Genomic DNA, 23,102 nt, shown 5'->3' with positions numbered 1-23,102 from the left:
ACATTATATTGGTTTTTAGAATGCTGTTTTTACAGTGTGTATTGCTACAATTTACAGTTATCCTCTTGAAAGTTTACAAGGGGAATCTTTCTTTTTGTTGCTTGGCTCTGGAGGAAACTGTTCTCTTTGGAAAGCAAACATAGTGATTTGTAAATGTTTTGTGGGAAAGTATGACTCCATGATAGAATAAATTGCTTTGAAAATATTTTTGAAGAAATGTGTTTGTTTAAATGGCTTGATGTTCAAGATTTCATTTTTTGTCTGCAACAACTTGTAATAAATATCAAAAAAATTTGAATTGGAAGAAGATTCTCTTTTTCCACTGACATGCCACTTTGATTTAACCCAGTGAATACAATCCTTGTAAGAAAAGAATTATCTAAAATATATTTAAGCCTTCAGAATGCAGTACTGCCATCATTTTCGAAGCAGTAACATGGGTGTTTAATTTTCAGGCTGTCAAGAGACATAATCTAACTAAAATGTGGATCATGAAGATTATCGATGAAAGAGTAAGTACTGGCCATTCAAAATATGGTTTAATTTTTTGTCATATTTGATTTTTTCCCCTTAATTTTATGTGTTTGTGCATAGAACTGAAGGTTAAGTAATTCATCTTTTTCAGTCAGTAGTATTTCTCTTTAAGAATGGTACTGTTATATTTCCTTTCAATGCTTCATTGATGTCCTAATGCATGATTTGTGCTCCTTTTGGCCAAAATAGCAAGTAGAATGCTTTTGTTTATTTTTGCTTTAAAAAGGATGTAGTTTGTCAGTCTGCATCTTCTTTGTTCCCTGATCTAGTAACCAATGTATCTGTGTGCATGTTTTGTCTTGCTGGCCTTTATTCTTGGTGTGAAATGGTTACCTCTGGAGGAGGTAGACTTAGACATCTTTCTGTGTGTATGTGGGGGAAGTTTCATCCTGTGAGATTACATAGAAGGTCTCCATATGCAACTACTTTTCAGTTAATAATTTTGGAAAAATGCATTTTATTAGAAATAGGAATTAAGGTGTGCAACTCATACATACTCTCCTACATAAAAAAAAATACAAAACTCATAGTCTCTTTTTCTGCCATTCCAATCCTGTTCCATTCATTTATATCATTTTATTCTTCCTCATATTTTTCTATTATCATGTCAATTTTGCACCTAAATATCCTTCTGTTGTGATGAGTTGTGGATATAAAATCTCAAAAATGAAATGCCCTGTCTGAACCTTTCTGCCACACTTTGCTGCTGCTCCCTATTGGGCTGTGAAGTTCTTTCTAAGCAGTGCTGTGAACCAGAGCATTGAAATGATGTGAGTTTTAAAATATCTACACTCTTTTGGGGAAAAATGGGAGGAAGAATTTTGCTTCTACAGTTATGCTGCTACGAACTGTGACGCAAGGGCAAGAATGAGCAACCAAGGGGCAGGAACTTCTTAAGCTAGCTTTTCTGCTGCAGCTAGCATCTCATGAAGTTACGTCTTGAGAAAATCGATGGTCAATTACTTGTGTGTCATTGCTATGAAAGACCGTTCAGAGTTTTTTAATCTTAAGACTGATATATTTTAACTGCAAAACCCATTAGGACAGGAAGAATGATGGAAGGTTTTACGTTTTTGGAGATACTTGCCTGCAACTTCAAAATCCATATGTGTATTTGATAAATAGATTTTAGTGCATATTTTGAAAATGTATTCTTGATTATCTAAGTTTCTCCCTGCTTCAGTTGCTAACCAAGTGTTAGAATTGGCAACCCAGTAGTGTAAGAATACCATACAATGTTTTGTTTTGGCTGTATCTTTTTTTTCTGGAGAATTCTGATTATTGCAAAAAGTTGAAATTGATCCAGTAACTGAACTTGGTTGCAGTTGCATGTAGTTGTTTGGTTATGCTAGACATGCTAACTAAGCTTTAATGACTGTTTCTATCTGTGTGTATATTCTCTTTCTATCTTATCTTAATTTTGTTTTATATTAATGATGGTTTAGGCTGATCTGATTATAATAATAAATTTGCACAAATAACAATTATACTTACCTTTTACTAGCAGTTTTTACTGCAGTTCTGTGTTCAAATTGCAGGAGAAAAATTTGGATGATAGAGCATACAGTAACATCCAGGAACTTGAAACATATGCTGAGAACACTCAGAGTGCTCTCTTGTACCTCACCTTGGAGATGCTTGGTAGGTGATTTTCCTTTTTAGATTTTGCTGATGACTTGTTAGTAGTCGTATGATGTTTATTAATGTGAGGGTTTAAAAAAAAACCCTTTTCCACTGAAGTTTAATTTCAGTAGAAGTTGTCTTGGGTAATGTTCAAATACCTTCTGAACATTCGACCAGAAATCTGGAATCTTACTGCAGCTGTGCTAGAAGTACATACTTTGGAAAGTTCATCATTTCCTAGTACTCTGTTCTTTGTCTCTTAATGCTCCGTCTTCTCTTTTCTTGCTCCTATTACACTATATGGTAAATTCAGCTCTTCAGAGTCTCTTCTGAGTGCTCCACTCAGCAGGACACAAAGTACTGTAGCTACTCTGCAGCTATTGTTTTATATTGCAGTGATACTTGTTATCTTGCAACAGCTGGTTTCTCAACCTATGAACTTACCCTTGGTGATGTTGCAAATTTGAATCTGAAACCTCTCCCCTTCCTAAAAGTAGGTTAACTATCAACAGTTCAGTAGTAAGAAAAAAGGCAACAAAGATATGATCTTTGTGGTTTAGAGTTAGTATGCCTGTTGTGTCTGATATAACAGTCATAGATTTGGAAAGAACTGTTCATTTACAGTGAAGAAAAGGGTAACTCTCTTAGGTGTGTGTTGCATCATGGATGTATTCCCTGTGTTAGTTCAGGTGTAGAAGAAGAATGGGAATTATTAAGTAGCATACTAGTAGTATTTAGTTGTGGTATTATTTTCTTCTTGCACAATTCTCAGAGTAGTCTTGTGGAGGCTGGTGTTGAGGGTAAACAATAACAAAAAAACATTGTGAAGAAAGATACATGCTGAGCACATTCTTTTTAGGAAGAAATGAGGAAGGGAACCTGTTATAACATCTGATGTTTGCTTTCCCAGTAGGAATTTGGTAAAATTTTTCAAGAGCCTTTCTGAATGTCTGGTCGTAGAAATGTAGAACTGTAAGAAATAACTACTTGTCTTCCATTCTGAGAAATATCTTCAGTTTTGAGAAAGATCAGTTATGCTTGGGTCATTCCTGATGCAAATCAGATCACTCTTTCTTGAAAATCTGTTATGTGGACTCCAGACTTTCTATGCAGTCTGCTGTCATGTTTATCTTCTCTTAAATATACAAGTTTAATTAAACGTCTAAGCAAAAGTCTCCTTCACTGCATATTAAACATATAACTTCTGTGTTTTCTTCCACAAATACTGAGAAATTAATTGAACACAGCCAGCCTCTTGATGTTCCCCACAGTAGTCTTCTCTAGACTAGACGGATTTAATTTCATCACAGGTCATGTTTGCTAAACCTCTTGTGCTTTTTAGCTTTTTTACACACAAGCTGGAGACAGATTAGCAGTATCTTTCCTAAAAATAGCAGTGCAGCTTCATTCTTATTGATTTCAGGTACTTCTGTAACTTGTCAAGCTTATTTTGACTTCTAACCTTGCCTTCCAAATTGCTGGCACTTTCTCCCAGCTCCTTTCATTTAATAATATTAATATTGTGCTCTCTGATTCATTGTGTAAGTAGTTATCCAGAATCTGGTATTACTCAATATTTTTATTAATCTTTGCAGAACCTTACTTTTGGAATATCTTCCAGAGTGAGTGCGAGTCATTGCTAACTCTTATTCCTTAGGCTTTTTTTCATATTTCTTTTTATGTCTAAAGTATATAGATGTGTATGCTTCCCAGACAATATCTGTAAGTTAAATCTTCTCTTTCATCCGAGCCATAGCCTGCTCTCTGCTGCTGTTGCCAAAATAAGTGCATGTCGTCTGCCTCTACCCACCCTTCCCAAAAGTTTCTGAGACCCGTGCAAGGCTTGGGCCAATCTGTGTAGTGAATCTGGTGTGCTCACTTTCAGGTGTCGATTAGGCTGACGGGTCTGTAATTTCTATGTCCTCATGTCTTCCTGTGTAAAAGGCTGCTGTTAGAGACTTCAGTGAGTTGAAGGGTTCTCCCTTAAACTTTAATTTTATCCGAAGTCAGTCATGTGACAAAACATTATGGCTTTCTGATCAGCCTAAGATAATCGTAGATGGTCATGCCATGAAGAGGCATGTTGCTGCTCTGCCCCACGCGCCTTCATCTTGTTTCAGTTGTAATAGTTGTGGGGCTGTGCAGTGATCAGAGTTAGTTTTCCATTGTGCTGGTGATCTGATCCAGTTTGCCATACTGCTATCTCATTGCCAGTGACAACACAAGGGAGGTGGTAGAAATATGGGAGAAGAGTAGGACTGTTCTGTTTGGCTTCAGTGCACTGCTAAATCAGCTGCAGCTGATCATGAAACCATGCTGTAAGCATTATTGCTTGTCAGGAATCTCACACTTGAATGACTTTTCTAGCAGGAAAAACAGTTCTTGGAATACTGTTATCCTGGGACAAGACATGCCAATGAAAATGAATTTGTACAGTGATGTATTGTGTCTGAATAGGTGCTGCTTCACTGATTGTAAGTACGCCCTTTGCAGAAACTGGAACTAGCTAAAAGTCAAGGCAATTTATGAACATATGCCCTTGTAGAGGTATAGTCTTCGCTGATGCATATCACAGTTGTATTTAACAAAAGCTAAGAATTATATGAAACCATGACAGAACAGCCTGAGAACATGTATTTCTAAACCTATTACTTCTGAAATTTTAGGTGTGAGGGACATCCACGCAGACCATGCAGCCAGTCACATTGGGAAAGCGCAAGGCATAGTCACCTGCTTAAGAGCAACTCCATATCACATTACAAGACGAAAGGTCTTTCTTCCCATGGATATTTGTATGTTGGTAAGAGAAAAGTTGTCTGGATTTGAACAGTATGGTGTTTCTAACTTCTTCTCAGCACTAGATATGAGATCATACTTTATTAGCCCAGAGACAACACTTTTTACTTACTCATATAACTGTTTCTGCTGTTCCCCAGTGATATTGCCATTGTCGCAGTTTTAATGTTTTATATCTCTTGGGAGACGAGATGCGTGACCTTTGTAAAGCTTTAGGGGTTTTCCATTTTTCCTTTTTGTTCTTTGTTTTTACATTAAATCTAGCAGTATTTTATCTTTCAGGAATGTTTCCATTAGTGTGTAGATATACACATAGGGAATAGGGGCTTTCTTTTTCCTTTTTGCCATAAGAAAGCACCACAAGAAATTTTACTTATGAATAAGCTTCTTGGGTTTTTCTTCACTACCTTTCCATAATGTTCTGGCCTCTTCTTTTACATTCGATAGCTGTAAGCATATGTTCACACACTGCTGTAGGAGATGCAATTCTAAATATACTGTATCCTCTTCTACACTGGTCACTGTCAAAAAAAAATACTGTTCTTTGCAAGCCTGGTGGAATTGGGTAGTGCACACCAATCCCGTGGTAATGTCTTACTTCATAAGCTAGCCTGGCTCCTTCGTTAACTGTTGTTGACTTTATTCTGCTGAATCTCACTGCCTGGATTATACTTTTAAAAATCAGGCATCTGTGTAAACTGATCTAAATTGCCAAAATTTTAAAATCTGACTCAGTTAATCCAACTGACTGCAAAGTCTTCCGAGAACCAGTGTGTGCAAGGATAGTCACTACAAACCATTCTTTTGAATTTCCTTCCAACTGACCGACTTAAACAAGGGGGCAAAAACCGCTTGGGCTATTTCAGTCTTGTCAGCAGTTTGCTTGCCAGGGCAAGCATTTGAGTTTTCTTATCTTTTGTAAAGCCAGAATGGAAAGTTGATAGTTGTTGAGGGTTTTTCTTTTTGTTTTGTTTTTCCTTCTGGTGTCTAGCATGGAGTTTCACAAGAGGATTTCATAAGATGCAAGCAAGAGAAAAATGTGAGAGATGTAATTTACGATATTGCCAGCCAGGCACATATTCATCTAGAACATGTGAGATTCCTTCTTCTTTCTTTTCTTTTCTTTTTAAATAAAAGAAATTGATGTTAATCTTTATCGAGAATTGTGATGCTGTGTTGTTAGAAGACTTGTAGCTTCACACTTTATTTCAAATATTTTACCTTTAATTACTTTGAGAGAGTTTAAAATACAAAAAAAGCCACAGAACCTTTAAATATTTTACAGCTACTTCTCTGTGAATATTATATTTATCTGTAGGTATAGGAGACAGTTTACCCATAGCCAGATCCAGTTGCATATGTACAAATACTGCATATGAGCCTTATTATCGAGAGAGAAACTTGGAGCAGACTTGTATGATTGCAAGAATATGCCAGCATGAAATCAAAACCGCAGAGAGTACCTCTGCATGTGGTACTTCACAGCACAGTTGAGTGGCTGCCAAGGAAGCAGAGGATTTTGCCTTTAACTGACAGAAGCATGCGTGGGAAGGGGGATTCCTTCCCCAGCACAACCAACCATGCTCAAAGCTATATTGGGAAAGGGGTTTTTTTTTTGGTTTTTTATTTCTTTTCTGGCACATAGCCAAGTGAATTAGGAAAAACTTTACTTGGAACAGATGATAATTAATCTGGAAGACCTGCATAGTTCTATTCTTTTTCCTTTATGCTGTTATTTTAGCTTTATTTTGCATTGCTTGTTGGTACGTAGTACAGAAGCAGAAGTATATTTCTTCAGCAGTGCTATACCTATCTTCACTTGGAAAATAAAACACACAAAAAGCACTGTAAACAGATGTTGCTGTCAGTATGTCCACAAGTACATGTACACATACTTTAAGTATTGCACCCAATGTTTTTAATAAAAGTAGTTGGAAAAGATACCAGTTCTAAGTAAAGTAATGACAAAATTATCTCTGCATATATGCCATTAATATCTGTATGTATCTGTATCTCAATTACAGTATTATGCATGATCACATAGTATTTTCTGCAGTATAGCTAGATAAGCCCACCTTCATTTTTCTGAAGGTAAAATGAAAACTCCCTGTTTTATTCAGCCAGTGGTTGATTGATTAATATTTTTATTCTTTGCAGAAAATATGTAGCCTCAAGCTTTATTTTTATTTCGAACTACTTATAATTTGCATTAAGTGCATTCCTTTGGTGTTTATGGTGTTTCACCTGATGTCTCTCAGTTTTGTTGTCACATGTCCAAGGAGGAAAATGTTTATCCCCTTTTAGAGCTAGGGAACAGAAACAAAGAGAATGCAAGGTCAAAATTGACCACTCTCTTTCATGTTCAAGCTGAAACCTCTTGTCTTTTGTTTTTTTTCCTTTCTTTTTTTGTCCCCACCCCTCTTCCTGCAATCACAGTGTACAAAACTATTGATTTTTGGTTGCAGTTGTGGTTTAAAAAAATGCCAAGTGCCTGGCCTGAAATGTCTCACATCAGGGGTGGTAGACACAGAAAATGAGTAATCTGTATTTATTGTCTTGCTGTTTAAAATTGCATTGCTTATGTTGCATGCAAAATTTTGGACAGAAGCAGAGAGAGAATTCAGTTCTTCAGGGCTTTTCAGATAATTTGGTCGTGAGACCATGCTTAGCCTTACAGTCCCCTGACTTCCTAAAAGCCAGCCAGCTTCTGAAGAGAAAAGGCAGAATCCTCCTTCGCTCTTTTCCTTCTTACTGCATTCCTAGAGCCCTGCCCATGCTATGTGCTGGGAGGGTGCTATGGAAAATATTAAATGGGTTCAAGTAATTGGACACTATACAGAAAAGCATAAACACAAGGAAACCAGATTATGGTGGCATTAGCATTTTATTCAGCTTGAATGTTGAACTTGGCACTTTTTTTAATGGGTGCTTCTTGGGCTGCCATATCATCTTCTTTTAAAAACAAGAAAAAAAACCCCACTACTCTGAAGAACCATGCTGGCTTCCAACCTCCATCATTACCAGTGAAGAATACTGGGTAGTGGAGGATCCCTGCAGGGGTTCAGGCCACTTGAGCTGGCAGTAACTGGCAATAACAGCAGGGTATTAGCTTCCTTAATAATCAGATGGTCTTTTTAATGCAAGGATACAGATAATTCTCTTTTTTCTGTAATGGATGAAATAGTCATTTTATGGGCAACAAAAGGCTTTGGATATTTCAAGCTTTTAGATGAATGTAATGGGCCTGTGCTGTTGGCTGCATCTGTTACTCTGTCTGAAATCTCCATATTGTTTTGCCTGAGGGCCTGTCCAGCCATTCAACCTCTGTCTAGGTTGGAATTATAGAGTAGGGTTAGCATTAAACCTGCAGAGAGGTTTTAACAGTCTCAGAATTTAACACAAACTACGCATGTTTCAGAGGATGAGGATAACAGCCCTCAGCCCTACTTCATAGTCGGAAGAAACCTAAGTCCGAGGGATATCATTTGAAGCATCTTGTACTAATATGGCACTTAATCTTGGAAGAAAAGTTTCTGAGGTGTGGTCAGCTCTTCCTGCTACTCTGGCTTGTGACCAGCAGAGGGCAAAGTAAGCTAATGAAGATTGCAGTTTTCTTTAGGAATTTTGTATTTTATTAGAATAAAAATATATAACAAAAAGTGCTGTGTCAGTCCTGCAGTGATCCCTTTGAAAGCCTTCCAACCCATTTACTTGTTTTCCTCTTTCTCTGGCTTCCCCTCCTTCTTTAAAAAGATGGTCTTTTAATTTTTTTTTTGCATCTATCTCAATTGTGCTATATTATTCAATTTACTAGGTAAAACAACATGCTTTCTAAATAACATTCATGCAAACCAATTCTGAGTTAAGAAGGTCAAGCAAGATTATTTCCTGTCTTACGTCTCACAGCTAATACTAGTAAGCCAGAGCAGAAGAGAATTTTCCTTTTGTGTATACTTTATTTCATCTCAAAGTTTTAAAATAACCTGCGCTCTGAAAAGATTTAGTATTCCCCCCCCCCCCCCCCCCCCCCCCGGTAAAGTTTCAGCCTGATTTCCTCGGTTGTCTGGAAAGATCCATAGAAAAGAAACAAACTCATGCATACTCATCAGTATTCTTAAAGGCTTTGTTTTCTGTGTTGGGGGTTCCCCGTTTCCCCTTCCCCGTTTCCCCTTCCCCCTGTTTATTAATAAGCATTACAAGAAGCTTTGCTTCAGTTCTCTATTAGATGCAGCTGAATTGTACCTGCATTTAAAGATTTATTTCAGCTGTGGTTTAAACTGTTTATGTGTAGATTTTGAGGATCTGTGGCACTGACACCCTTTCAGAGTTCCATAAATGTAAATGGAAGATGACTGAACTTTTGAGACTCAAATTGGAACAAAAAGATCAGTTCAGGGAAATGCATTTCTGGTATTCCATTATTTCTGTCTCTTGGGTGCAAAGAATTATTTGGTGTTTAAAAAATAAAATCGTTTTTATTAGATCAGATGCAACTTGGAACTCTGCAGAGATAAGAGATGCCAATTTCCATTATTTTATTATTATGTAAGCTGTAAGGTTGCTAAAAGATATAAGAATTTTAGCAGGCCTCTCCCAGTATTACACAGTTTCTGTATAATTATTGTTCCATACAGTGAGGGATGGTGCTGGCCTGTATATAATGAAAAATTATAGTTTCAGTATGTCAAAGTTTAGAGAGAAAAAAGACTGAAACTTGTCATGTATTTTGTTGGCTCTAATCATTTTTTTAATTTTTATATATATATATATATATATATATATATATATAAAAAAAATTGGAAGTGCTAAATTGTCCTAATAGGTATATATTTTTCTCTCCCACCTCACCCCATTTACTTCCAGGCTAGATCTTTAAGTAAGAAAGTTCCTGTGAAGGCGTATCCTGCTTTTTTCTGTACGGTGAGTGTGGTATCTTGCAGTCTGTAAGTGACAAACTCATTTCTGTGCTAACATGTTTGTGAAGAGCAGAGTATCAAATTCAGCAATGTTAAGTAGGGCTTGATGTGTCTAGTTTGTTGGGAGGATGTAATACCTAAAACTTCTGAAAATCATAGTGCTGTTCAGGAGATGTGTATTGGACTGTAGAATCTCAAGAGTTTCTGATTAACACTTTTAATCCTTCTTCTTTAACTATACAACTTCTCCAAAGATGTCTGAGTATTCACAGATCATCTTTCTAGTTGCAGGGGCCCAAAAGCTTGTCTATTTTATCATTTGTCGGTTGGTTTAGTAAAAGATAATGCTTCTTTTCACAAACCTTGCCTTTTCTATATCTTTAGAACATGAAGCCTACACTACTGCTTCTTGCAAGAGGCAAACTGTCAGACTATTTTGCAGTCCATAATTCAGTTTCATATATTACTTTTTGGCGTAATGTTCAATTATTTGTGCACACCATATGGACTAACCATTTTTTTCTTTTCCAGGTTGCTTTAGAGGATTATTTATGCAATATACGGAAAGTGGACTTCAATATATTTCATCCGAGCTTACAGAAGAAGAGTACATTATTACCATTGTATTTGTATATTAGATCTTGGAAAAAAACATATTAGAATATTCTTAATATGAGGTTCAAATTGCTGATTTTTTTTTATTTAATGTCTTAACTTGATAGAATTGTGAAGTATCTAACTTCATGCTTCTCCAAACTGCTGTCCATGGGAAACAGCAGATGTGCATGAACTGTAGCTGTCAGCTTGCTGACAGTAAAGTTTACTCTTGGTGTGTTAGGCTGATATCTCTGCTTCACATGTCTGCCAAGTCATATATCCTCTTCTGAGATTACTTTTCCTGTCTCTCCTGTAATAACAGCAATGTGATAGAAGTTTTCCTGGACAAGTTCTATACCAGTCGATACTTACTCTTGATGGTTTCCACTATCCTGACAAAAATGAACGCTTTGTACCCGCACAAAAGCAGTCACAGTCAATACCCTGCAAATCAGCTAAGCAGTTGTTTAGTGCAAGGTGCAAACTTCTTCCAAGTACTAATGATGTTTCATAGTTGAAAGAATGATTGCATATATTTGGATATAACAAAATTCTGTCAGGAAAAGCTTCAGAAGTCTTCATTATCTAGTGTTTATGTAATACTCCAAAATGGTGAAAGAGATCTGTGGTATAGAAATTATTTAACTGAGTGTTGAGATCAGGCTTTGAAGTGACTCTATGTGATGGGAGGATAGCTTTACAAACAAGGTCGGAGAGAGTCCTTCTATGAGTTTTTATCTCCAACACAGCTGCAACAAATTTCCGCTCTGCTCTTAGCTTGGCATCATCTTTCTTCTGCCCTGAGAGACATCTCATCTCTGTACTCTTGCCCACAACTGTCTTTGCAGTATGGGTTCAGCTGCACCTATGTTGATTTTTCTCCATGTCTCTCAGGATACCCTCCTGTATGGCTTCCCTGAATTTTTTTTCTTCAGTACTTTAAAAAAAATCTATTTCTGAATGTACCAGGTCACTTTAGTCTTCTGTCTCTGCAAAGACATGGCTATTTTTTGGTTGGAAATTACTGGGAGCTTTGTACTTGGCATCCCTTGGGATGAATGAGGTTTGAATGTGAAATATTTCTGATTGTGTTATTTGGTAAAAGAATGCTTCCTAACATCCAACTTGATTCCACTGCACAAATCCAGTAGTTTCCTCTGCCATCATCCTTTTTCTATTAAATAGCTTTTTCTTCCCAGACCTTTTTTAATCAGAGTTAATCTTCTCAGATGCTTGATTGTATGACAGCATCCTGTATTTTATTGTACAGTGCTACATGATGAATTTCCGAGAACAAGATTTGTGGCCTTTTTAATCACTGAATCTCTCAGGACTGAGGAAATCTTAGGAACCCAATATTAAATACTTAATTCAGTGAGTTAGCTTTACATGTTTGAAGTTGGTTTGGCAATACAGATCTTAGTTAATTCTTCAGTTTTCCAGTCACAAGTAAGGCATTTTTCTTTGTGTAGCTCAGGATCTTGGATTCTGTATTATTAGAGGTGTGATAATTGAGGTTGATAAGAAACTAGAAAAATGGGTGCATAATACTGCTGTGTAGGAGTGCACTGGATATTTTCTAGAAGTAAAATCTTGCAGGCTAGATCCATTTCTCAAGGCAGCTGCTATATCTCATCACTGGTGTTCTTGAAACTGGCAGAGAGGTCTGGAGGAAAGAAAATATTTCCTTCCTATACAGGCACCACAGCTCCTCCTGCCAAAGTAAGAGCAAAGGCTTAAGCTCTGTTGCTACTACCAGGCCAGCTGCACTTTCCCTCTGTTTATTTCATGTTCTGGAGAAGGCATTACAATGTCTCTTTCTGCAGTTGTCCCAGCCTTGCTCCTAGCATGCTGAGTCAGGACAATAGAGGCAGCCCTGGCTTTCCTTCTAAAAGGAATGACTCTTGTAAAGTCAACTTTTGGCAGGAGCTTAGTACAGTAAAATGGAGAAGGAAGAAAAGAAGGAAAACCATGCAGTATAACCAGGCCACGGAGTTGCTACAATGATACCTTGCTTCCAGCCCTGGCCACAAGGCCAAAGCTTTGCTGCGGTGTTGAAGTGGAGTAGATCTTGGCAAGGTGCTTACAAAGGAATCAATGGAAGGGCTGATCTTTTCTAAGGTAGAAAAGAAACCATGTGATGTTGTGAAGGGTTAGCAGGGTGAGAGGAACTTACCAGTGAATTAGTAAACAGGATATGGAATAAATAAATTCAGGTTATGACTTTGGCCACAAGAGAGTTTAGAGTGACCTCAGAAAGTAAAGCCGTACTTTGAATTGCAAATGACAGGAGGCTGTTTGAATAAGCAGTGTATGTGGCCTTTGTATCCTCCTTCCACGGTCATGCCTGATCCTGCCCTTAGGAAGCACTGTGAATGGGGCTAGAGAATATGTTTTGCTTAAATACCTTTCAAACAAGGTACGATCTTCGTTTGTCTGCTTTGCGTAGTGTTACCCCTTTTATGGTACTTAGTGCCATATAAAAAACTCAGTTCATCAGTTTTGATAACATAATCCCACATCCTATAAAAATTCATGCGATTTCTGGTTTTGTGTTGGATCTGACAGACTATTTTCTCATATTGGTGCTAACCTACAGGTCATTTTTATCAGAAGATCAACAAGCAAATCTGTTGCTAGCTGTGAATTGCACTTCTGAAAATCATTTCCATTGCCTAGTGAGTCTGCACTGGAAGAAAAATAACAATCTGCTTGCATAAAGTTTGCTTTTGACCGTGATAGTGAATTGGAGAAAAACACCAGGCTATTGTTCTATTCATTGGCTGCAAAAGTTAATCTGTTGTTCATGTAAGAAAGTTCAACTATACAAGACACTGAGCAGCAGGTGCCGAAAAGGTAGCAGTACTAAGCAGTACTAAGTGATACAAATGTCTCAGAATAAAACTTGGGTATTTTTTTCAAGTTATACCTGGAACTTCTGCATTGTTTTCTGTTCAGAAAACAAATATTAATGCATTCTGTGTTCTGAGCTAATCTATCCCTGGCTCTTTGTTCAGAGAGAGAAACACTGGAGAAAACTCATTTAATTAAAGAGGGTCCTATGCCCAGCCTGCCCGTGTGTTTCTGAATTACTTGTCAATATTAGACCCCTACAGCAGGTCTTACTAATATGCACTTGCTAGTCTATGTAAAACCAGACCAGTGCAGCAGTCTAGCAGGTACACTCCTCACTGACATGGTTTGTGTATCTAGTTTTGTATCTTTACAGTTTTGTTTTCTTTAGGTTAGACACAGAATTGTAGCTTCTATCTTTCTCTTTAGGGTATTGTGTTGGAGTCTTCCAGAGTCTCTTTCTAATTGTGTTTTGCTAGCTTAAATCTGGCAGTGAAAGAATCACATTACTTCTATAAGGGATCTCATTTTGTCTCAGTGACAGGCAACTACACGAGCAGCTGTGGGGTCAAAAAGCTGAACAAACTGACAGCAAACCTCACTTGAACAGAGATCTTGCAGTTTAATTAGTTCCCCCCCAAGCCATCTAATAATCTTAGTCAAAACAAGATTAATTTTCAAGGTAAAATGCTAAAATCTCAATCATTCCATTTAAGAAATACCTACTCCCACTTCCCTCAGAACTTAGCATCTAATACTTGTGTCTTATTTTGATCCTCTCAATTGTCATAATGTTCAGTAGTACCATAATATGCTTTCCAACCATAAACATAATTACTATACTATGAAAGGGGAGTGCCATGCAGCTGAGTCTCTTGTTCTTTTACTTGTCTTCATGTTTTTCAAAGGAAGATACAGGAGCATCCATTTAGATAATTATGGGCAATTTATCCCAAAATAGTGAGGATTTTTTTTGTTTATTGATCTGATTCCGGGTTAAGACCTAAACTACAAAAGCTTAGTTACAGAAGGGGAGACAGTGTTATGCCAGCTGTTCTCAGAACCTGTCTTCTATCGAGTTTGTTGATGGCAGCTGTACATTCTCAAAAGTTATACTTGCCTTTCTTCCGTCTCAGAAATCTCCATCATTTTTCGGCTTTCATGAGTCTCATAAGTCTATAGACATCTGCTTTTTTAACCTGCTTTGAATCCACTGGGGTTGAACCTGTCGTAGACAATTTTGACAACTTTCACAGATAGATGAAACAGGACAAAATATACAAGCAATCCATTATACATCGACTGGTGTTTGCCTTTATAGATAGACTATTGATAACCATTCACTGATTCACATTCTTATCTGGAGCAAACTGTTTAGCATCCTACTCCAACAGAAACAAACTACACAACAGGTTTATCTTCTAAGGATGTTTTTCTGTTTGCTATTCTGGGATGGGACTCTCCATGTCTGCATAAAGTCTGAAATGCAGGATAAATCTGCATTTCTGTTTCATGGATAAAGATCTATCAGTCTCTAAAGAAGGATCCTGCTTCTCTTTCTTCCTACTAGAAAGGGGATTTCTGAAACCTTTAATAGCACAGTAGTAAGCGGTTGCATGTTTTGTGCCAGCCTGTGGCAGAGGAAGGCAAATTACAAGTTGTAGCTACTCGTGTATAACCTGCTGTGACATCTAGAAGCGGCTACCCATTACTGCAGTCTAGAAGTGAGGATTACTTTGTCCTGTGCATTTTACTCTGAGAACACTCCCTTCTTACTCAGGCTCTTTGAAGTTTTTTGGGTTTTTTATTAGTCTGAAGACTCCAAAGGAAAAAAAAAAATTATTTCAAGTGCTAGTTCTCAGTCGCTGTCCATCGAGAAAGTTGGAATTTGTCTAAAAACAGAAATCTGGGTTTTTTTGTACATAATGCACAGCTTATTTCATCTTGCAGGTAGGCAGTGTGTGACCAGTCAGGGCATTTTCTTTAATCTACCTCTAATTGATTTGTTCTTTTGTTAAATTAGCTCAGTCGTACTTCACTTCGTCAGCCTGCACATAACTAGCCTGCTTTTTTCTGTAAGCACCTAATGAATCCATCTGCCCACTTGATCTTCATATTCATTGGCAACTTCCTCTAATAGGTCATAAGATTTCTTAAATAGTCACAAATCCATGTCATATGCTTGCTTTTCTCTATTTGAAATATCTTACTAGGAACAAATCAGGACAAGTGGGCATTCAGATCTGTCAGATAAACATCTTGATGATTTTGCTCTGATACTCAGTAGAGAATCACAGAAAGAGGGCTGAAAGGGATGTTGGGAAGTAATCAAAGTCCCAGCCCATCTATAGGCAAAATTCACTATAGCTGTAACATCCAGTTGCACATGTTATGGATATAGGGGGTGACAAGAGAATACTTTTATTTATATTTTTATTGTCAGAGATTTGGAATGTATAATTTTCTATATCTTAGGAAGATGGTAGGAAGGACTTAGAATTAATTGTTGCTTTCAGTTTTGGATTTACAGCTACTCTCTAGGATTATTTTAAAGCAACATAAAGGATGGTTTAAATTATATTGAGTTGTCAGTGAAGTAAGGATGGCAATACATCCAGAGTCATATCATTGTGTTTGCTGCCTACTACTACCTTGGCATCTGATTGTGCCAACAGGAGAGAGGCTGTAATAGAGATGGGAAATTTTGAATGCGAATGAATCTCTAACTGCTTCCTACATCAGAATCACAAGGTGTTCTGGAGAATCCAAGCCATAATGTTGGGGCCAAGGTGGCAAGATTGTTTAGACTTCTCCCCATCCATGCTTAAAACACCAAAACCGAAAAACCTAAAATGCCACTCTTAAAAATTCAGAATGCATGTCCAGTTTTGCCAGAGTGTATCCAGATGCTGTTTCTTGGTATATTATTGCATATAATCAATTAAGGCTGAAGCATAAAAGCTAAAATTTTAGAATTTCACACCTTGTGTACCTACTCCTGGCAGAGCAAAACATTGCAGTCTTGGGCATCCATGCCTATTTAGATTGTCATGCTTCAATAAGCATAAAATTAAATGAGGGTGAAGGAAAAACTGTTTAGATAAAACTGTTGGGCTTCTTCAGTGTCAGAAAGACCACATTCCTTCACCAAAATGCTTGCACGTGACATCCGCGTTTAGAAATCTGGTCTCTGATCTAACCAAAACAGCCCAAGCAAAGGTTGGCTGCTATTTTCACTCTATGCAAATCTACAAGATTCCCAGATTTGTATTCAGGCTCTCCCTGAAATTTCCACTGTAACTAAAAAAAAAAATAAAAGGAACACTCCACGTGAGGGCTGCACCAAAGGTGGAAATGTGAGGGGCCTAGTGACAATGTGTTTTTCGGAAGTGAGAGGTCCGAACTGTAGCTCCAGAAATTGTGAGAGATCTGCCTGCCTGCAAATACTGCTTTTTGTAGTGTGAGTGAAAGACAGAATCAACTAATGTGAAGCGGAGGAGGAATTTAGCCCCATAAATCTAAAATCACATTGCAGGTAACCCAGCTGCCTGATACTAGGGGTCTATATTGCAAACACCTCTATTTAAATATCTTGAGGAGCATAGAGCTGTGTCTGTGGGCAGGTACAGAGCCATCCTGGTTGCAGTAGTCAATGTGTATCTCACTATTTTGTCCTACAGGCTCCAGAAATGTAGTGTCCTTCTACCTAGGCCTCTTGAGAGTCCTTCAGCAAGCCCAGGATGTGCCAGCATGACCAGCCTTTCACAGGCTAGGGCTGTGGCCCTTTGCGGGTGTCTCAAGAACAGAGAGGTCCTGCCCTGACTTCCTACTTAGCCTGTGGCATCCTCAAACCCACAGGAGTGCCCCGTCTGGCGGGAGGTAGCCAACCTCCATCTCCTGGAGATGTAAGTAGGCGACTGTGTGGCTCATCTTTTCCCACTAGAGTTGCTCCGCAATACAGCAAAGGATTCACAATTCATTTGGAAAGAGGTGAGAGGGACCGTGAGGCTACAGCCCTAGTGTTGTATTTGTCCCCTGCACTTGGTCTGGAAGCTCTGGTGTCTGCTTCTGAGACCAGGAATTAGGTGTTTATGTGCCTTTGAGAGATGGATCCAGGCCTCAGTCTCTTGGAGAGCTTTAATGCAAACTGTTCCTGGAGGAATGGAGGTCTGAAACCATTTTCCTGCCAATCCACAGATGCTATTATCATTGCTTAAAAAAAAACCCAAAAGATTCAAATATAGCATAACATCTGTTTGCCTTCTTCTAATGTCAGGCGATCTAAAAGCACCTTAAGATTTGTCCGTTCATATTTTCTTGAGTTATTGCTCATTTCTGTCCCAACTAAACACAAAAAGGTGTTCACCCTCTTAAACCATAGCTCGGAATAGAACAGTTTAAGTATGGAAATCCAAATTTCAGCTTATGGTTTATTCAGAAATATACCCATGGAACTCAATTCCTTCAGTGTTTTCTAGAACACTTTACAAAGCCAGGTTCATGGCAAATTAATAGGATTTGTATTCTTACAAATCCTATTGTCTAAACTTTGAGTAAGATAACATGCTCTGGACTGCAAAAATGCTATGCCTTTCTAACTCTTGGAAAGACAAAAAGTGCAAAACTTAGGGGTTTTTTTAAGGGAAAAACTTCAATAGGTCCTATCTTAGATTAATTTCTAATGAGAGATGGAAGAGCATCTTTTCCTTTTAATAGTGGAAGTTTAGAATTGGGCATTACAGATTATTTAGTGAGAACTGAAGTTAAAAATAACACAAATATTTGCAGGGGCAGTAAGACACACTGATCTGTAGCAAACAAAGAGATTTCTGGTTCGGCTTCTGAGTCCTTTCTTCTCAGGGTGTCAGCTGGCAGTTTGGCTGTGTAGAAATCTGAGGACAAGAATGCCATTTGCAAGAGAAGTGAGCTTTTGCAACTAAAATGGGATAAACCCCAAATGCATGAAAGGATGTTCCATGTCTGTATTAATTTTTGTTATAAACATATTTTTTAGGAAAAGGCCTCATTCTTGCTACCTCTTTGGCAAATTCTTTCATTACCTTTGATATACAATACGTGTGGCTTCCTCATTGTGACAAATTCTCATCAAACTAAAACTCATAACACAGATGATAGAATTTTTTAACTTTCCATTGGCTGATCGGAAATTGCCTTCAAGTTCCAAAGACATTTTGAATACAAAGATAGTGAATAAAACTGGTCAGAAATTCATACTGTGTAAAAACACAATGTCAGAGAAGCATTTACCAGAAAAGAAGTTTGGTGTTAGACTTTATGGCTGTTATTTGTTAATGTATAATACAATTATTGCTGTATCTCATCTGTATGGTACATAGAGCAGAAGGACAGAAAGAAAAAGCATGACATTGCAGTGTATGGGGTTGGAAGGAACCTTTGGAGATCGTCTGGTCTAAACCCCCTGCTGAAGCAGAGTCACCTAGAGCAGGTTGCCCAGGACCACATCTGGTCGGGTTTTCAGTATCTCCAAGGATGGAGACGCCACAAACATTCTGGGCAACCTGTGCCAGGGTTCAACCACCCTCACAGTAAAGAAGAGTTTTCTTGTGTTCAAGTAGAATTTCCTGTGTTTCAGCTTGAGCCCGTTGCCTCTCATCCTGTCACTGGGCACCACTGAGAAGAGTCTGGCTCCATCAGGTGTTTACTCCCCCCCATCAAGTATTTATATATGTGGATCAGATCCTTCCTGAGCCGTCTCTTCTCCAGACTGAACAGTCCCAGTGCTCGCAGCAACTCCTTGTGTGAGAAATGCTCCTGTTCCTTAATCATCTTCATTTGCTGGATGCACTGCAGCGTGTCCATGTCTCTCTTGTATTGGGGAGCCCAGCTTTGGACCCAATACTCCAGATGTGTCTCACCAAGGCTGAGCGGAGGGGAAGGATCACCTCCCTTGACCTGCTGGCAATGATCTTCCTAATGCAGAGCAGGAAGCTGTTGGCCTTCTTTTCCAAAAGGCATATTTTTGGCTCATGGGCAACTTGTCCACCAGGACCACCAGTGCCTTTTCTGCCAAGCTGCTTTCCAGCCAGTCAGCCCCCAACCTGTCCTGGTGTCTGGAGTCATTCCTCCCCAGGTGCAGGACTTTGCACTTCCCTTTTTGAACTTCATGAGGTTCCTCTGTGCCCACTTCTCCAACCTGTTGAGGTCCCTCTGGCATCACAACTCTCTGATATATCAACCATTCCTCCTCATTTTGTATTGTCTGCAAACTTGCAGAGGGTGCGCTCTGCTTCATCATCCAGGTCATTAATGAAGATGTTAGTTTTGGACCCAGTATCAACCCTTGGGGAACCCCACTAGTTGATACCAACCCTCTGAGCCCAGCAATTCAGCCAGTTTTCAGTCCACCTCCCTGTCCAGCTTTCTAGTCCAAACTTCATGTATCCATCTGAATTCAAGTTCATGGCTTGGGGCTGACATTAAGAATGGCATTTAAGCAATCTTAGCTCAGGGAGGGGGGAATCATTCTCAGGTCTTGAATCTGAATCCCCAAGTTTATTTTCTAGTGTAGATATACAGATATTGGCGCTCTCAATATATATCGGAGGAAGTTCTTCACTAAGCAACAGCAGTTTATGTAATTTTAAAGCAACTCCCAAAGCTTTTGCAAAAATGTATTTTAAACATCTAACAGACACAGAAATCCATAGTATAAATATAGGCTTGACAAAGTATTTTACAATGATATAAAATTTCAGACAGTCCTGTTTTACTGGACATGTTGTTTATAATATATGAAATAGATAAGTGTTGTACTTTTCCTTGCACAAAACCACATGCCTATACATATAAATATTGTTATTTTATTTTAAAATGGAAATGTTTAAAATCAGTTACATCTTAGGATATAAGAACAAATTTCCTCTGACTGCCTCTTCTTAATGTTACATGCAAAATCACCGTAATATATCTATTTTGTGAACGTTAAATGCAATTCCATGAAAATGGCATGAGAATCCATATTTGTCATTCAGCTATTTCCACTGCATTGTGGTCAGTTTGTTATTAAGAACATTTTTTTTTTATGTTGAGAGTAAAACTCTAATCTCACCTTGTCCCTGCTGAAGTTAAAGCACACATTGACCTGAATCCTACTCAGAGAATCAAGGTGTTCAAAAATCATTAACAGTAAATCTCCATAGTTCAGATTTGTCCCTAGTTAGCTAGTTATTTGGCTTCAGTGGATTAGCCAAGAAGTAACTGATCAAAGGTTAGCAAACAGGCATAATAACATCTCAGAAGAATACGAACGATAGGGGTGCTGGCTCCTACAGAATGCATAGAAATAGAAGTCAGCAAAAACGTATTAAAATACATTTATATATAATATAAATATAGTAATATGCTTATATATTATACTATATAATATCAGTATAATAATTTATATCTTAATGAATTTTTATGAAATCAAAAGACACTTGATGTTATGGAGGTGAAAAAAAATCAGTTCCTTCATTATCAGTTGGTGACTATTAAACATAGTTTTGATTGCAACCCCTAGCACATGAAGCCCACCCCTCCAAAAAAAAAAAAAAAAACAACCTATTGGAAGCTCAGTTAATGAAATAAATATTTAATTGCTCTATTTTTGTATTTTTTTTCCTAAGCCTCCACCAGTGGTCATTGTTGGAGACAGGGTACTAAGTTAAATGGAGTTCAGACACAACCCATTTAAGTTAAGTTTGAAGAACAGACTGGTGTGTTTTGAGCATTATGGACTTTTTATTTGTTTATTTTTAGTTCTATTTTTTGATTTCATCAAACTGAAGAGAACCCAAAAAGGAGTGAGGAAATGATAGGAGCAGAAAAGAACAGTGCCAGAGTTTGCAGAAAAGTTATAGAAAACTGTCATAGACAGACTATGCAGCTCTCTACCAGAGTTTGAAAAGCTACCACAGTATGATCTGTTTGGAGAGAAAAAAAAAAGCATTAATAAAAAGAAGTTTTTCATGCACACTTGGTTTTCTAGCTGTTACTTCCTTTCCACATAGACTCCTGGCGGCTGTTCTGGGTTTCTTGTTTCAGTGGGAGATTTGCTCTCCTTCAGCGGGGGGGCCTTTCTCCTTAATATGGTTTGTTGACTCTGTATCAGGTATCCACCGAAGGGAATTGGATTTGGTACTTGCATTGGAGATTCAGGTTCATTACCTCTGCTTGCTTGGGTTCTGCAGGAAATTCACTCATTGAGTTGGCACTGCATCTGAGTGACCCCCGCAGCCTGTGTGTCAGTGGCCTTTTTCATCCGTCCCGTCATTTGTCACGCCTCTGCGCAGAACCATTTGAATACGCCCCGCTTCCAGAAGCGACATCTGTGACAACAAGACGCGAGCACAGCTCTTCAGTTCCTGTGATCTGTTAAACCTTTACAGCAGTGCTCAGCTTGGGCTCAGCGCTGAGGGGGCTTGGGAGGAGAAGCAGCCACACGACCTGTGGCAAGAGTGGGAAAAGGAGGGGACACTGCTGTGTCCTCTGCGTGGCGGCTGCATCCCAGCGGAGGGAGTGTCCGGCCGCCGGGCGGGAGGACGCACGTGCAGCCCCCGTCCGCTCCGTGCCTATCGCCCTCTCCCAGGGCGTGCGAGGCTCGGCGAGGCTCGGCAACCCGCAGCTCCCGGGGTCCCCCTTTTCCTCGGGACCGTGTCAGCCGAGACACGAATTCCTCTGAATGTCATGTTGAAAAAATGCCACTGCCAAAAATCTCACAAGTTCACTTTTAACTCTGCACCTTTCTAAAGGCGAACAACTCTACCTTACGAATTCGAAACAAATTCAGAAACTTTATTGCGCTCAGTTTTACCGCTGGGAAGCCCCATTGTCTAACTAGATTTTTCCCCCCAGAAAAGCCAGCCACCGTATTGCCCAATAAATCACCTGAATGTGGGAAACGAAACCCTGCTGTATTTCATGTAAGTGAAACTTTCTTAAAAGACCTTCAGGCCATTTCTCACAGCAGCCTTACACGCCGAAGCAGTATCAGAGCACGCTGCGATGCTTCTGCACAGCACAGCGTAAATGCAGGGATGACTGCGCTGTACTGTCACTTTCCTGCGTATTTCATAGGTTCCCAAACAGCTTAAAAAACCCCGCCCCGCCGCCTGAATTATCCTGATAAAGCCTGTAAGTGTCTCGAAAACTTAGGACAGGCACCAGACCACTTGGGAACCAAAAGACTAGGTTTGAAACAAATTGTTCTGGAAAAATTTGTGCAGACGCTTAAGTGATGACACCGAAGGGGGCAGGGGTGGCTGAGGAAGCAAGGTGCCTGTTTCTGACACCTGCGTGAGCTCTGGTATAAGCTGCACGAACTAGCAGGGTGCTGAGAGTTTTTCCAGGCTGACAGACAGCTATTCAACCCAACACGTGCTAATAACTCCCTTAAAGGAGCTATAAAAAAGTGTATATATATATATATAATATGTGTACATTTAGGAGAACTAGGGCAGTGCTCACGATTTACTCCTAGGAGGGCATGCTTGGAGCCATGGATGTAAAATACCGACCTGGGACGGTGCACAAAGAACAGAAACGCACTTTTCCCAAAGCGGAGGCAATGCTTTAACGACTCGGGAGTCCCTCGCCAGTCGGAGTTGCGACTCAGAGGATGAAAACTCCTGCGGCAGGTCGCGGGCGGCGGCCGGAGGAGCGGCGGGACGAGGGGCGGCGCGGCCGAACCGCGCCGGGGCCGCTGACGGGCCAGAGGCGCCGCTTCGGCCCTTCCCGCCGCGCCTGGCCCCTCCCAAGATGGCG

The 23,102-nt window shown here is 39.1% G+C and overlaps 1 protein-coding gene and 1 long non-coding RNA gene across 7 annotated transcripts in view; one reads left to right on the top strand and one right to left on the bottom strand.

Moving 5' to 3' along the window:
* The window catches only part of NDUFAF6 (NADH:ubiquinone oxidoreductase complex assembly factor 6), a 29,959-nt gene extending 8,647 nt beyond the window's left edge, over window positions 1-21,312 (top strand). For 4 of the 6 annotated variants that reach the window (XM_026099782.2, XM_064507705.1, XM_064507708.1 and 1 more), the window contains 6 exons: window positions 456-512; window positions 2,073-2,175; window positions 4,824-4,957; window positions 5,945-6,046; window positions 9,817-9,873; window positions 10,401-21,312. In XM_026099782.2, coding sequence (XP_025955567.1) covers window positions 456-512; window positions 2,073-2,175; window positions 4,824-4,957; window positions 5,945-6,046; window positions 9,817-9,873; window positions 10,401-10,529 — 582 coding nt within the window. In that variant the 3' untranslated portion in view covers window positions 10,530-21,312. Of the gene's footprint in view, window positions 1-455; window positions 513-2,072; window positions 2,176-4,823; window positions 4,958-5,944; window positions 6,047-8,371; window positions 8,542-9,816; window positions 9,874-10,400 lie in introns of all 6 variants that reach the window. The other 2 variants (XR_010388028.1, XM_064507706.1) reach the window with 2 other exon arrangements.
* Window positions 21,059-23,102, bottom strand: LOC112983017 (uncharacterized). Its single transcript, XR_003259125.2, has 2 exons — window positions 22,856-23,102; window positions 21,059-21,667 (listed from the first exon to the last, which is right to left on the bottom strand). It is a non-coding gene; the product is annotated as an uncharacterized LOC112983017 (long non-coding RNA).

Source organism: Dromaius novaehollandiae, chromosome 2, assembly GCF_036370855.1.
Source record: "Dromaius novaehollandiae isolate bDroNov1 chromosome 2, bDroNov1.hap1, whole genome shotgun sequence".
Classification (NCBI taxonomy): Eukaryota; Metazoa; Chordata; class Aves; order Casuariiformes; family Dromaiidae; genus Dromaius; species Dromaius novaehollandiae.
Note: the sequence above shows the minus strand (reverse complement) of the source record. Positions and strands in the feature narration are given on the sequence as shown.